Source organism: Hypomesus nipponensis, chromosome 10 (assembly GCF_054491055.1).
Source record: "Hypomesus nipponensis isolate SF chromosome 10, ASM5449105v1, whole genome shotgun sequence".
NCBI classification, from domain to species: domain Eukaryota; kingdom Metazoa; phylum Chordata; class Actinopteri; order Osmeriformes; family Osmeridae; genus Hypomesus; species Hypomesus nipponensis.
The window spans coordinates 5,946,770-5,962,793 of NC_140370.1; the positions used below are offsets into that span (position 1 = coordinate 5,946,770).

At 43.3% G+C, this 16,024-nt stretch overlaps 3 protein-coding genes across 4 annotated transcripts; 2 read left to right on the top strand and 1 right to left on the bottom strand.

The window, feature by feature from the left end:
• Window positions 1-1,231: 1,231 nt before the first annotated feature.
• LOC146271028 (protein zyg-11 homolog) lies at window positions 1,232-6,451 on the top strand. Its single transcript, XM_084707478.1, has 14 exons — window positions 1,232-1,448; window positions 1,939-2,104; window positions 2,207-3,006; window positions 3,109-3,249; window positions 3,452-3,628; window positions 3,855-3,919; window positions 4,008-4,107; window positions 4,206-4,256; window positions 4,387-4,548; window positions 4,654-4,701; window positions 4,940-5,140; window positions 5,216-5,268; window positions 5,468-5,565; window positions 5,885-6,451. Exons 1-14 carry the CDS (start codon window positions 1,446-1,448, stop codon window positions 6,058-6,060), a joined length of 2,241 nt encoding a protein of 746 aa, XP_084563604.1. The 5' UTR covers window positions 1,232-1,445; the 3' UTR covers window positions 6,061-6,451.
• Window positions 6,452-8,915: 2,464 nt separating this feature from the next.
• Window positions 8,916-12,770, top strand: LOC146271029 (glutathione S-transferase 3, mitochondrial-like). The gene is made up of 6 exons (XM_084707675.1): window positions 8,916-9,084; window positions 9,391-9,515; window positions 10,217-10,290; window positions 10,387-10,444; window positions 10,550-10,622; window positions 10,720-12,770. Exons 2-6 carry the CDS (start codon window positions 9,399-9,401, stop codon window positions 10,881-10,883), a joined length of 486 nt encoding a protein of 161 aa, XP_084563801.1. The 5' UTR covers window positions 8,916-9,084; window positions 9,391-9,398; the 3' UTR covers window positions 10,884-12,770.
• On the bottom strand, window positions 11,499-15,954 carry LOC146271030 (uncharacterized). 2 transcript variants are annotated; one of them, XM_084707674.1, is made up of 6 exons: window positions 15,417-15,954; window positions 14,438-14,485; window positions 14,144-14,329; window positions 13,122-13,427; window positions 12,839-13,002; window positions 11,499-12,719 (listed from the first exon to the last, which is right to left on the bottom strand). In XM_084707674.1, exons 1-6 carry the CDS (start codon window positions 15,481-15,483, stop codon window positions 12,675-12,677), a joined length of 816 nt encoding a protein of 271 aa, XP_084563800.1. In that variant the 5' UTR covers window positions 15,484-15,954; the 3' UTR covers window positions 11,499-12,674. The 2 variants fall into 2 exon arrangements, with proteins under 2 accessions (XP_084563800.1, XP_084563799.1); XM_084707673.1 differs by having other exon boundaries at window positions 14,144-14,485; window positions 15,417-15,952.
• Between the last annotated feature and the right edge of the window lie 70 nt (window positions 15,955-16,024).

Here is a 16,024-nt window from a genome sequence, read left to right on the forward strand (position 1 = left end):
AATGAGCGTAACCGTAGCTTGAATTGATTCCATGCCCCACACACTCAAGTCATTTTTTTATTTACTTGTGGTCTCACAGTTTGCAGTAACAAAAAGAAAGAAAAAAATATTAAACAAGAGAATTATAGCCAGTAAAATAGTTTTTATTGCCCTATTAATCTCTTTCAGGTCTGGCTTCGGCCACCGTTGGCTTTAGATTCATGGCTCAAGTTCTTTTAGCTTTTGCACATTCCCTTTTGGCTATAGGGATAAGCCAAAGGAAGTGACTGACAATGTAGGCCAAACATTTGCCTACATTTGAATGTGTTTAAATGCCCAGTCAGAGTGTTGTTAGACATAAAGCCCTACTGGGGCACAGGCCCAGTTCATATCCCTTTTTTTCTTCCAGGCTTGCCGCGCACAATACACTACTTGGCTATAGAAACTCCCCTTGCTTAACCCACTACTATACAACAATTCAGGGACGCAAGTTTGATATCAGATTTGGCAGGTACATCAATAGTTTATGTAAGCAAGCTTCATGTAATATTGTTTTTATGTTTTAGTCAAAATAAGATGATCGTTGGGCCTATCATTTTGAAACTTTCTTTCGTTTTGTAATGTTTTCTTAGCCTACCTCGATTCTGACTTGTGTGGCGAGTCCGACACCTGGACACTTGTGCGTGCTGCAGTGGCTATTTGGCAAGTTCAGAAGAGCACTGACATTGAATTCTGCGGGCATCGGTTTGTGTTTTCTGTTAAACTGCTTTAATTTTTACAAGCGTTGATTGGGATACTGAGTTTATTTTTTCTGGGATTATCAATCTAAATGAATGGACTGACTAATAATGTAAATTGTTAAAACTCCTATTTTTGATTCTACTGGGGCACAGCAGAGTTATACTGGGGCACGTTCCCCAGTAAAAAGGGTCTAACGACGCCCCTGAGCTTAGGGCTCAGTAGCAAGAACTGCAGGGTTGCTGTCTTTTCTTTTTCCCTAGACTTCAATCTGTGCCAAGCAAGCTGTTACACCGACCCCCCCTGGTGGTAAAATGAGATAAAAAACAGATTCTAAAGTATAGGGAGAATTAACTAAATATATTAACTTGCATTTTGTACAGCAGATATTATATCGCGTTATTGCAAACACGAACACAGTGTTTACGTGCTGTGGTAATTATCACCTGTTCTGAGCTTGACCCGTAACGTGTGACGTTTCAGATTCCTGACCAATCAACAGGAATCAAACCGTCTGAAGCTGCTAAGTGCTAAGCTGGACGATTAAATGGACCGCGACAGTAACCCAATTGACTATAGCAACTTTATTGGTTTTAGATACTGCAGTTGTCATTTTACGGGAGAATAATGACGTCCTACAGGAAGAAGACAATATTGTTTTTTGACCCAGAGTAATTTCTGTAGTTCCCTAAAGAGCTACGTTTTCTTTTTCTTTTCTTTTTTCAAACATGGTGAGTAGTTTGCCCCCCAGTCGAGTAACCTCATTCGCCACTCTCAGGTTGTCCTGTTCCTGTCACAGTCACATTTTAATCTGTCAAATATTCTATTAGAATGGCTTGCTATTGTCCACCTGGCTCCTTTACAGAGATCAGTTGGATTAGAAGGTGACTTGAAGAGACTAATGCGCGATGGCTCGTCTGTTAGTCCTAAAATTAGAAGCCAGAGGTCTTATTGCAGATCACTGTCGGGCAGAAACAGTCTCGTTATAATGCCTTGGGTGTTTATGTTGTGGGAAATTGAAAACTTTTCCAGTTTTTCCATTTCCCACAATGTCGTAAGATGGTTGTGTACGGTTCTTCAGAGAGTGTATTTCCAAAACATAAACCCATCTTTGAAAACACAAACCAAAAGAAACTTGACATGCAGGTTTTCACATGATGTGTAATAATACCATGCTTATGCAGAGTTGACTCAGTATTTGTACATGAATGTCCACTGCAGGGTGAAGAGAGCCCGATGGCCCTGGCTGACCTGTGCCTGGCCCATGTGTGTCACAGCCTGGACTCCCTGTGCACCATGCAGGCAGACGGCTCCCTGCGGCTCCACTGGGCCCCGCTGCTCCCTCAAGAGATGGCTGACCAGCTGCTGTACAAAATGGCCACAGAGGGTAAGTAAGAGAAAGTGTCAAGGAATGAGCAAGTAGAGGGAAATGAGTTGTTTCCGTTTGCTGTTGCTTTCTGTGACAGCCGTAGGTTGTTTCTCCTCATAGGTATATTGAATGACAGGACTATTGGGATCTTCCGTGATTGCAGACAGCTTCGCCTGCGTAGGGCCTGCATCCGCTCCTGTCCACTCTCTGCCAAGGCCCTTCGCCTGGCCCTCTGCCCTCACCGGCTGCAGGAGCTGGATGCCTCCCAGGTCTCCGGGGGCCTCACTGGGGCTGACGTGCTCACAGGCCTGGCGTCCAACCCTGAGTGCAGCTCCAGCCTGCAGAAGCTGACCCTGAGTGGCCTACAGCTGGACTGGGGCTTCCTGGAGGACGGAGGCCAGGTCAGCTTTCGCTCCCTGCAGGGTATCAGGACACTCATCCTGGCCAACACAGACCTCACTGACGCGGGCTTGGAGGAGGTCTGCTCCCTGCCTCAGCTGGAGAACCTGGATATATCCAGCACCCCTGTCACGGACCTGACCGCCCTGCTGGGGAGCAGGTCCACCCTGCGCTCCCTCTGCGCCCACGCCCTCCGCCAGCTGGACATGCCCCCCGCCGTGCTCCTCTCCGTCCTCAGGCGCCTCCGGGCCCTCAGGCATCTGGACTTTTCCGACGACCGCTTCGCCACGCCCTCGGACGACGACGACGGGAGGGAGGGGGACGAGACGGTGCGGCAGCTGCTGGAGGGGAGCTCAGGGGTCCTGCCCGCCCTCGTCTCCCTGGACGTGTCTGGGCGGAAGAGGGTCACAGATGGGGTGGTCCGGGCCTTCGTCGAGGCTAGGCCAAAGCTGGTGTTCCTGGGCCTGCTGGCCACCGGCGCTGGCTCCTGTGAGGCCCTGTTTGGATGTGGCAACCTGAAGGTCAGCACCTAAATAAACGAAATTATTTATCTATAATTTACCTACTTGACACAGTCATACAGCCCCTGATTCGTGCTTATTGAGTGCTGTGTGTTTTCTCAGGTGACTGGGGAGGCAAACGAGGGTCAGATTCTAGAAGCCCTGAGGAGGTACAGTGAGAGAGAGTGCTTCACACGGGAGGCCCTGGTTCACCTCTACAACCTGAGCAGTGATGTGGACAAACCCAGAGCAGACATCCTAAAGGTAGCACACCATGGCTATTAATCTCAGTCAAAACATGCCTGTATAAACGGCATTGTGACCGAATGAAAACATTTTATGAGCATTTTACAAGCTCAACGAATCAAGAACGTAGTGTCTACGCGCTTGACAGCATGTCTGTAAACAAAAATGTATCATTGAGGTGATCGTCCATCATTTTGATTGTTGCTTTTCTTGTCTGAAGCTTGTATTGGACGGGATGCATAAACATGCCCAGTCTCTCCATGTCCAGCTGGTGGCCACAGCCTGCGTCTTCAACCTGACCAATCAGGACCTGGCTGTGGGCCTCCCCCTCCGACTGCTCAGCGCCATCCTCAGTCAGCTACTGGAGGCCATGAAGAACTTCCCCAACCACCAACAGGTAACCGCACTCAAACACACACACACACACACACACACACACACATTCACACACACACACACACACACACACACACACACACACACACACACACACACACACACACACAGGACAGAGGCAACAAGAACAAACTAATAAATACTTAGTAGATGAGTCAAGTAAGCAAATATGCACTCAACTACATAAGACATTCATGCTGGAAAAACACAAACCATTTCTTTGTCAGGTACAAAAAAACTGCCTACTGGCTCTCTGCAGTGATTACATTCTTCAAGATGTCCCTTTCAACAGGTCAGTGTGTCACACTAGGATACAAAAGTAACACAGACACATACCGGTCGTGTTCCTTCCAATCTGTGTTGGTTTCTCCTGGTTACAGGTATGAAGCTGCCAAGCTGGTGATGAACTGGTTGAGCAGTCATGAGGATCCCACCCTGCAGAGGATGGCTGTGGCCATCATCTCCATCCTGGTGGCCAAGGTCAGGCCCCTCCTTCATACCCCACAACCAACTGGGTTTCTAGGCTCTGTAGCACATGCAGGCTATCGATGATAATGATTTCCCTTGTCTGTTTGCAGTTATCGAAAGAGCAGACCACACAATTGGGTGCTGATATCTTCATTATGAAGGTAGGTTATCCTTCTTTCTCTTCTTCTATGACCAGGAACATCCTCTCATTCAGGCCTCTCCCCTCATGTTTCTCATTGTTTGGTATCTGTATTTCCCTCAACTGTGCTCCTCTCTCCCCCGCTCCAGCAGCAGTTACTGGGGATAGTGCAGCAGAAGGCCATGATGGGAGTGGTGGACTCCACTCTCAAGTTCGCCCTGAGCGCTCTCTGGAACCTGACGGATGAAACACCCACAGCCTCTCGCCACTTCATCCAGTGTCAGGGCCTGGAGCTGTATGAGGAAGTGCTGGAGGTTTGCATGAACATACACACGCACAAAAAAACATGTAGTAAACACTAGAAAGGTATTTATCTTTTCTTCTTCCCTCTATCTTTCTGTCTCAATCCTGTGGTGCAGTCCTACTACTCGGAATCCTCCGTTCAGCAGAAGGTTTTGGGTCTTCTGGTAGGTTGTGCTTGTGTTGGATCATATGGAACTGTCAGAGTAGTTCAATTTGCAGCATCAATGTTCTTTTGTTTGAGGTAGGCCCAGAGTTGTGACTTGGCCTGAACATGCATTTTTGTAGATCAGACTATGGTGCAACTAGGTACTACTTTACCATTTAAGGTGTAGTCCATTGACTCTGTGCCCTGTGACCCCCTCAACCCAATCGTGGCCCTTGCTGTCTCTGGCCTCCCTGCAGAACAACATAGCGGAGGTGGAGGAGCTGCAGGGGGACCTGATGGAGGAGGACCTGCTTGAGCACATCCTGAGCCTGCTGAAGGGGCCCCAGGTGGAGGTGGGGGTCCGCTACTTCGCTGGGGGGATCCTGGCCCACCTGACCTCCAGAGAGGCTGCCTGGACCCTGGACGAGGAGCTCCGGGCCACCATCTTGGAGCAACTGGTTTGTTTGTGTTTGTATTTGTGACAGTTACATTCTGGATTGCTAGTCCTTTGACCTGACTCTTCCTGGTTGCAGCACTCTGCTGTGATGACATGGACCCCACCTGAGCGTGAGATGGTTTCCTACAGGTAAGAGAGGAACTTGTGGACTAAACAAAACTCAAAACGTGTCATGTTTTTCTTACACTCCCTTATTCATAAATCGCTCCCCTGGGAGCAATAATTGGGGGGCCAAAAAAAACCAGACAGTTTAAAGCAAATGTACAACGTAAGACATCAGGCATATACAGATATGAGACACTGTATAATATTTCTCTCCCATCATCAGGTCGTTCCATCCTTTCTTGTCTCTGCTGCAGACGTCCCAGCCTTCAGGAGTACAGCTGTGGGCTGTCTGGGCCATGAGACTCGTCTGCAGCCAGAACGGTAAGGAACACAACCACACCAAAACAGTTCTCACAGGCCCTCATAGCCCTTTCAGCATCGAAAGGGAGGGGCAGTCCTTATTACATACTCCATAACAAGTGGGCTTTGGAAGGACTCCAACTCAGAGACTCGTTTTTACGGTTCTTTACTTGGAGCATGGTATACAGGGTTCCAAGTGCCATCCAGGAACTGGAACCTGCCCCATTCAATTATACAGAAGCCACCTGGAGCCTAGATCTTCCTCCAGGTTACATAGTCTATTCTAGTCCTATATACAGGTGTTGCGGTCAGTATCATCTGGCCTTTACTTTCCCCTCAGCTGCACAGTACTGCGGTATGCTACAGGAGGAGGGAGCAGTGGATCTTCTCAGGGCGTTGACCTCCCATTCCAACACACACGTTGACGTCAGAGGACTGGCAGAGTGCATCCTGGGTATCCTGGATCATCACCAGAGTCAGAGAGACATCCTCACACACCAGCCAGGACAGAGTTAGAAAACTTTGTTCTGATTGGTTTGACTGCCAGCTTTGCTTGTACAGTAATGAACAAGGATTGGAGTGTGTGCAAGTGCTGGGTTTTGTACCAAAGGAGTAAAGCTAACTGATATCAGCAATGTGATACTACTAACATGTGAAGTGTGAGTTTCAAACTGAAACGTCTATGTGAGTGATTTGTGAAAAAATATTTAGGAATAAATGATATATGAAAATCAGAGCATTGTGTACATTAACAACTATTACAATTCAATTACTTGAACTGTGGACTCGATCATGAAGAATATGAAACATTTATAATTGTCTGAATGTAAAGCTATCATCTTTTATTTGGACGAAAAGTTCTTGTTCATTGTATTTTCCAAACTGCTAATCAACATTTCCAATTAAACAAGAATCATTTGATCGAACGTGTTGGTTTGGATTTATATCTGTAGACTGTCACTAGAGGGCACTGGAGTGTTATGAATGTGAGTTAGAGCTTTCAGCAGTTAGTGTCTTTTTGTACCTTTAGAGAAGTGGCTCAGAAAGTAGTCTGTACTGTAACATCAGACAAGTGGGAAACAGAGTAGTCTGTACTGTAACATCAGACAAGTGGGAAACAGAGTAGTCTGTACTGTAACATCAGACAAGTGGGAAACAGGGTAGTCTGTACTGTAACATCAGACAAGTGGGAAACAGAGTAGTCTGTACTGTAACATCAGACAAGTGGGAAACAGAGTAGTCTGTACTGTAACATCAGACAAGTGGGAAACACAGAGTAGTCTGTACGATTGTGGGTACGATTGTGTTCCTGTTGGTCTTCGATTATGTAGATTGTTCTTGTTTCAACTGTGCTCAGCTTTAATAAGACTTCAGAAAAATAATGACAATTCTAAATTCTTACTGCATATTGAGGCAATTTTTGTTGTAGTGCCTTTTTTAATACTGTGATGCTGTCTTGGGAGTGAGAGAGTGAACTGCTATGGAAAGAAGCTCTTTATCAATATTCAAGTGTTACCCAAGACAGGGACGATGGAAGAAGGTGTGTGTGTGTGTGTGTGAGTGAGTGAGTGTGGATTTGTCTGTTTGCATGAACTGTGTGTGTTTGTGTGTGTATGTGTGTGGTGGTATGTGGGTGCAGATATGATTGTGAAGTTGTTAAAGCTGACCTGCTGATGCAAAAACACAATGTTTTCAAATAGATTGAGTTTTATAAGAATTGTTTGTTAAGTGTAAAATGTTGTTGGTTTGGTTAAGATTTTGTGGTTTGTCTGTAGAGTTGTGCAAAAATAGCCAATCATGTCAAAGGTAGTGTGTAAGTCATAAAAAACAAACTGTCAGTGAATAGTATGGAGACATGCATACAGTGCCATCTAGTGGTAAGGTTGCATACTGTCTAACACTGCGAACTTTCCGGCTTGAGCAGTGGTCTTCAACTCTGGTCCTAATGGTCCACTGTCCTGTATGTTTAATATGTTTCCCTGCTCCAGAACACCAGTTTCAAATTAATAGTTGATCATAATTTGGAATCAGGGAAACATTATAAATCATCTCAGTTGATTTGAACAAAAAAACAATCACCGATCTGGTCAAAATCTGGACCATTGTCATCAGAATATGGGACCTCGCTGTTACATGGCTGAAAATGTCTGACACACAAACCAAACCCTCTTAGGTGACTTATTTGCTCCTGACGTTTTTAAACAAAAGACAGTTGTAACGCAGGCGCGTTGCTAGAGGCCCCTACTCATTATACGCACAGTTCAAGGACGTAAGTTTGTTATCAGCTTTGGTATAGGGACATCAATAGTTATACAGCACATTTTTGCAATAACTTGAGTGCAAATACTGTTTTTTGAGCTTCATGTAATACAATACGTTGGACTCATGTTGTTATTTTGTTTGAGGTAAAGATGATAGGTTGACCTATTATTTAGAAATGCTCTTTAGTTTTGTAAGGTTTTCTTAGCCTCAATTCTGACTTGCGTGCCGACACCTTATGTGTGTGCGCTGCAGTGGCTATTACAGCAAACACAGAAGAGCTTGGACGTGTTTTTACTGTGGCACCGCAGATTTATACTGGGGCACATGGCCCAGGAAGGGGTCTGGTGACGCCCCTGGCTGTTACCAATTATGAGCATTGTAACATTATCGGTGTTCAGCATACCTAACAGCAAAAAAAACTATACTTTGTTTTCTCAGAAATATACTTTTGACTCTTCCTAGACTTATCACTTAATCTAAGGGCACAACAAGAAGTACTCTTTGTACAATACTTCTTGTTGTTGTGATTCAGAGATTATGTTTTTTTGGATAAAAGCGTAAACTAAATTAGTAAATGTAAAACTAAGTTGAAAAACGTTTCTAGAAAGGTCCCAATAGGCATATGTCCCAGAGAGGCCAATAATGAAAGTATCTAAACTCCGGAAGTGTCTGACTGGTAGAACAAACACAGCATGACTCAACTGAGGACAGCTATAGAAAATCAGGGTAGGGTAGTAAATCTCATGCAATTGTCACTGTGACACTGCATCCAAGCATTTTATTTTGATAAAATCAGACTAGAGAACAGAGTATAAAAAAACTAACTAACAAAAAAAATTTAAGCACTTAATGTAAGTCTTGTAAAAATCCAAAATAGGAAAACAATTAATTATATTTTCTCTAAGGGAAGTCTGATCAGTTAGATTAGGGTATTGTAAAGTCAATCAATGCAAAGGAAACGATCCTGTAGCTTTCCCATTTATCAGAAATGAGTTAAATCTGTCATTAATATATTACTTTTATACTGTATATACATGGTTCTGTCGGTCTTTTCTCTTGTAAACTATGACCTTCTGATACGGTGAACTGTAGCACACTGAAGGAGGGGCGTGCCACGCCATTCACCATTTGTTTAATACACGCCTATATAAACATTTTGATCCTTCCTAACCTGTTTATCGGATTTATCGGGTAAATTATAGAAATAAACCCTTCAAGATTTTGAGTGTTTTGATCACAGCTGGGGCTGTCTGTGTATATAGCTACTTGGATACGGAAGTAAGTAATTTAAGTCTACATTTTCGAAATTACCTTGCCCTCTCGGCATTGCAATTGAAATGGCAAACAACGTCTTAATAACAAAATCACATTTCAATAGAGATCATACTCAGAATTGTTGTTTGACATTCAAGATGCATAGTAGCCTTTAAAAGATACACAATAGACTACGTCGTTTGAAATAGCTACCGTAAGCAACCAACTTATTGTTTGTAGTGACTTCAGTTAGTTATAGTTATTCAGGAGTAGTTTTCCAGAGTGTTTTGAACATATAGAATAGTAACAAAATGCGTTTATTTCTTTCAGATAACAGAATGGTGGTGTTATCCAAAGATTATGGATATGTGGCAATCACTGGTTTTGCCAGTATGATCATGATTGGTCACCTTGCCTTAAAAGTTGGTAAAGCACGCAAGAAGTACAAAGTGCACGTAAGTTGTGGGCTCATGTAGCTTCTCTATACACTACATCAAATATATATATATATATATATATATATTTGTGTCTGCTACACAGAGTGTTTCATTTGACCCAGTGTGTGTATTTTATTTAATCATTATAAGAAAGCAGTTGAGTGGAACAGCACTTTATTGATCAGAGGGGGAAATTGCACAATAAGGGAGGCTACAAGTATCTAAATTATTATACCTGGCCTGTGATGCCTCTGTTGTTTTGAAACAGTCATTTTTTAATGATATTGATAATGATCTCCTGGTTCCCATCTGACCACCCAGTGGTGTAATACTGATTCTATACCTCCCAACCCTGTAGCTGACCAGCGCTCCAAATGACAATACAGAAACACCAAATACTCTACTAATTCAGAACTCTGAAAGTCTGTTTCTTCACCATCCATTTACTTGAAAATGTGTTTTCATATTATGGTCTGCACCTCTGTTTAGCCAGCAGTTTCTGGAGAAGTGGATCCCTCACTGAGTTTCACCTCCAAAGGATTTTTTTCATTTTTCTTGGGAGTTTCTCTTTTATTCTTGAAGGTTTAGACTGGATATAGGCGCCAATCTTTGGGCATCTGTGAAGCCCTCTGTGACACTGCTTAAAAGGGTTTTACAAATACAATTTGATTGATGATCCAAGCCCATTCACAAACTGTTCTGTGTTCTGTTTTGAGCAGTATCCTAAGATGTACAGTGACGACCCAGAGACTGGAAACATCTTCAACTGTATCCAACGGGCACACCTAAACACGTACGTCACCTGTGGTCTTTCACTGAATGTAGTAAAGAACATTGATGTTTTGTCTTCCCAGTTTAGAATGATCTAGTTCTTAATTGTTCTCTACAGTCTGGAGTCGTACCCTGCCTTCCTTTTCTGCCTCGCCGTGGGTGGTCTACATAATCCTGTGAGTTGACATTTGTTTGTTCTGTCATCGTGATGTTAGATTGACTTCTCTAATAAGACAGAGCTCTGTACTTGTGTTACGAATGGCGTGTCTGGTGTGTTTCAGCGGCTGGTCAGTGGTCTTGGGATGGTATGGGTTATAAGCAGGGAGATCTACGCACACGGGTACTCCACTGGAGGTAAGGGATGGCCTGGGATGCAAGACATTCTCATCATTATAAGGTGGTCCAATCGAGTTCATTAGAAGGCCCTTTTTTCTCCACCTAATTCACCCAGATCCCAAGAAAAGGATGAAAGGCTTGTTTGGTAACCTGGCACTGTTCGGCATGATGCTGACCACACTCAACTTTGGCAGAACCCTCTTGGGCTGGAGTGGGCCTAGGAGATTCCCTGGGAGATTCCCTGGGATGAGGGGCGCTCCGTTACCCTCTGTGGCCTGAAGGTCCAAACTCAGAGGTCTACTGTCACAACAAGACAGGTGTTTTTTTTTATGTAGTGTTTTGTTGCCATTGGTCCATATTTGGATTCCAGAAGGTCCAAATATGGAAAAACCGACTATTGCAGTGTAATCTTTATTCAAGTGTCAATATCAATATATACATTTTAATATTAACGCTTTTAAATAATTACATAATACATTTAAATAATTACATATAATGCATATATGAATGTACTATATGAATGACATTCCGTATGATACTTTGGTCTTGTTCAGTCAGCTTTCATTCAGAAGCGGTGTGAGCTGGGTGGAGATGCAGGCCTGTTTAAAGTGTGTGCAGGGAGACATGGGTGTGGTCTGTGAGGGGTGTGGCTGTCCTCACTAATCCAAGCTGCATTGTCCAAAGTCCACTTTGACTTGTTTAAACACATTCTATGCAGGCAGTATAAATATATACAAAAGATATTAATCCAGCTACCTTTGAACAGACATTAATCAAATGTGAGTTTTTCTTAACACAGGCTCAGTAGAAGGTTCAGTATACAGCTGGATTCTGGTTCATTTTTGATTCACCTTTCCATATTGTGTTTATTCATAAACACAATAAACAAACAGATACAGATCACTCCCATTTTATTATGAAAAAAGAAATAATCCTTATACTGTACCTCTAACAGTTAAGCCTGCAACTGTATTTTACCATATACACCACTTTTGGCACTTACAGGTAAACCACGAGGATCACATTTTAAATAATGTAAGCATAATTTGTTTAGGCACGTGTATCACACAACAAAATTAAGTAACCAAGGAACGTGTCATAATTTCACTTCCCTGTTACTGCATGTCTACTACGGTATTTCAAATTCAAACAAAGTAGTGATTAGCGAGACATTCATAAAATATTGAATAAATAATTTTCCATTGTATACCCAACAAATAATACATGTATACTTAGAAATAACTATTTGATCACAATTTAACAATCCTCTCCTATTAAAACGATGTACATGACTTAAACATGTCGAAGCAAACTTACCTTGTGGGAAATTTAGCAGCAAACAATCACTTTCCTTAATTTATATTAAAGATATGGCTTTTTAAAATAAATCAGGTGTTGTCCAGGTTGTGGCCTCTCGCTGTCACACATACTTGTCACATCTGTCTGTCAACTAAAGTAAGACCAAGGATAGTTTAAGACAAACCTACTAGGCATTTTGGTTTGAAAGAGCACTTCTCTCATGTTTGGTCGATTCAAGAACAACATCACACAATATCTCTGTGGTGTTCTAATGCAACAAGTCTAATTCACTTTGTGTTTAGCTTCATCATGGAATCAACAGCAACATAAAGATTGGTCTTATACATCTAGCCTTATTTACCTTATGTGTGTCTTAATCATGGTGTCTACAACAACATAAAGATTTACTTTCTTTGTTACAGTGAGCCTATTTGATCTTTTTGAAACAGGATTCATTACTGCTCACCCTCCACTAGGGGTCAATGTGACTGTGTTACATTAAAGTGCTGTGCATTCATAAAGAGGTGGTCTCACGGGATAAAGCAGTTCCCCATTCAGACAAAACATCCCACTTATCGAAGGGAATGATTACTAGAGATAATAGGGAAACCGTCCAATGAAATAAATCTCAGTATTGGTTTGAAGATCCAGGCCTCTAGCAGGAAACTGCTGAGCAGGGGATATTGTGGGGAGACTCAAGAGCCTTGAAGGACTTGGAAAAATGTCCATACATTACCATTCTACAAGTTTAATTGCCTGCAGTTGCTTCCGTCAGTATGTGTATCTGGAGAGTGGCGTGTCCTCCATCAAGTCATCCTAGACAAATGACCCAAACAAGTTCATTAAAGAGTGATTGGCCTGTCAAAATAGTCACCTGTTTTTCACATGAACACTCCTCTAAAAGAGACAGACTCGACCAGTTACTGTCAACTCACCATGGGTAGGTCCTGCAGGCGATGGAACTCCGGGTGGTTGGTGCGCTGGCGGAACCTCAGGAAGAGGACGACCGATATGATGGCGGTGGTCACTATGAAGATGGAAACCAGCCCAGCCAGCAGAGGGTCCAGAGGAGAGCTTGGGTGATGTGACAGTTTGGCATCTGGGAGGGAGAAATCAAAACGTGAGGCTGTTGTTTTCGGACTCGACACAGCTATACGTCTAGCTCACACAACAGCAGCAACAGCTTGGAAACAACCTCTGCCGAGTGCACCAACCCACCTTCGTCTCCGACGTTGAGCTCCGATGGCACCTCCTGGTGGGAGGGTCCTACGGGGGCGTGTGGCTGGACGGAGGTCTGAGAACTGGCGGTCGTGGGGGGTTGGGTGGGGGCTTGGGTGAGGCCCAGCGTGCTGGGAGGCGATGAGGGCTGGGCGTGTGTTACAGCATGGGATGTGGGAGAGGCATTCAGGGTATGTGGGGTTGAGGAGGTTAGCTGGTCTCCTGCGAGGTGAGTGACGCCCCCTGAAGTTGACGAGGGATCTGCAGGGCTGGAACTCATCAAAGTAGGTGGGGATAAGGAAGTGCCTAGAACAACCCAGAGACGGGGGGAGAGGGATGGGGTCAGAAAAGACAAGTAGAGTACGGCTGAATCAAAGACAGGCTAGCTGACAGTAAATTATGTCATCCCATTACTATTTTACTGTTAAATGACAGCCTTCATTGTTCCGCAGCAGAAGGCGAAAGGAAGTTAAACAGATTGCAGGCGAAAGAATGAAGTCTGGACGGTGTTATGTCACGTTGTGTTATTTTGGAGGCAAGTGAGGAGGCGTTGGGCAGACACCCGCGCAGCAGTGACGGTGAAAGTTATATTGGTCTCCAGTAAAAAGATCACTCCTAACACATTCCTCTTTACGCTCCTACCACCCAAGTCCCATGTGACTTCCCCCAGGCGAGAGGGGGGGAAAGAGACTAGTTCCTGGTTCGCAAGTGGTGGGCCTTGGGCAAGCTTCTCTGTTTGCAAACAAGTACTTTAAGCCGAGTGTGTCAGTCTTTTTTTAGAATGTTCACAGCTTCGCCACATAAACATAGACAGCAACTATACACAACGCTACTTCTGAGCTATGGGTATAATGAAGACAATGAACTGAGGGAAGATGAGATGTTGAAATATCTCACACCCCAGATGATGTAGAGTATCACATTAATACAAACATCAAACTATCGTTTAATATGCAATGCAAATGACCCCTTATTATTTGACATAGGAACATGTGTTTAGTAATTAGTGGTTTAGTAATTACCAGAGACATGTTCGTTTTCTTCACTTGGAGCAGCAGGGAGGAGTGTGTAAGCAGGCTTCGGTTGAGGTGTGGTCATTCCAGGAGTTGTGACCACATCACCACTGTCACCAACATCTAGAATACTCTCCGACTGGAGAAGGCGGTTCCCATCTGTGACATCTGGTTCAGGTGTATCTCCATTTTGTTCTGCAGAGGGCTCATTGGCAGGACTAGACTCAGGCTCTGGGACTGATGAGAAGTTTACTGAGTCCAATGAAGGGACAGGGAATGTGACAGACACACCCTCACCCTCACCTGGGGTGGAGGGTGGGGTTAGGATCTGAAGAGGAGCAGAACTGTGACCTACAAGAACAAGATTCATGTTACCACAGAACATACTGGCTTAGGGATTTCGTTACGATGTGTTAACTACAAGAAAAGACATCTCAAAGTTGAAAAGGTACACGGATACTTTCACAGTGTATGAGTGTTCTATGGTAGGTCTGTGACACATTATGTATGACATTGATGACATACTCTAATGAAGCATCTCATAAACATGTGACCATACTCAACACAGTTGGTTATTGTCATATTAACAGTAGACTATATGGAATACTAAATACTTCAAATATTTTGTTCATGCATTTATGTAAACTAAAGTTTGGACTAACCATATAACATTGATTTTATGGTCTGTTGCATAGGCCTACTGAAGTTATGTAATATATTTCACATTTGGTAGCTTGTGAGTTGCACGAGGCTGTTGCCCAGTCATGAACACATAATTGGGCCTTTAAGCATGTTGCAAATTGATACTGTATTTTTGGATTATAGACATGTGATGTATCACCTTATTAAAAAACGAAGAATTCGAATTCGAACATGCAAGTTCGTTGTTTATGTATACAATCGAATGTAAAAGCAAACAAATAAGAAACGGTAGCCTATGCAAACATTTTTTAAACGTGTAACGACATATGACTCATGATTAAAATATGAAATAAAACTATAAATCAGTCATATTTAATTATGCAAGCCAAGTCTAAAGTTAATAATAGCGACACGTATAAATCAAGATAAAACATCTATAGCCTGTCCACAGGTTTCCGAGTAAAGAATGGACTCAATGGTATTACACTGCCAAGTAAGATAACATTAGATTTAATTTTAGCCTAGGCATTGTCTTTGAACTATCAGCGGAGCATCATGTGATGATATCAAGCTGAATAATGGGACAAAATGCCAGCCAGTGGATATTAATTCCACACCACACACACCGATGACACCTTACCCTTTGTCTGCGATGAGCTGGTAAGGACCACCAATGCGCAAAACACTAGCTTAATTTCAAATTTCATCTCATTTGCTTCTCTGGGTGAATACAATGATAAAATAGCTTCAGCTCTCTGTGCATTCAGGAGAGGTTCTTTCCGTTACGTTATTTGACAGGGCACATCATCATCGCTAAAAATATCCCGAGGGTCGGTCAGGAGAAGAAGGGGTGGGGCAGCAAGTGACGCGTTGAGTTAACAACTCATTGAGGTCATTCCGTGGGCTAAATACGTGCCACATGTTATAGCTTAAAATCCGGTTTTTTGTGCATGTGAAAACTCCAATCTACAATGATATATTCGGACTCTCAACCATGGTTTGCCCCCCTTTTTTCCTTGCGGAGGCGCACCCCAATCAGCTGTCAGTGCGTCAGGCGCGCGTATTTGAAGAACGCTACTTGGCATTCAATGACAGCATACATTTTTGTTATTTGTTATTTGTTAACATGCAAAGCTATTCATCAATGACTAGTTTATATCTTGTATTTTATCGAATTGGTTTGTCGTGTGTGCGTTATCATTCAAATGCTCAGTCGTTTTTGACAGTCATGTCAATCTCCTGAGTGAT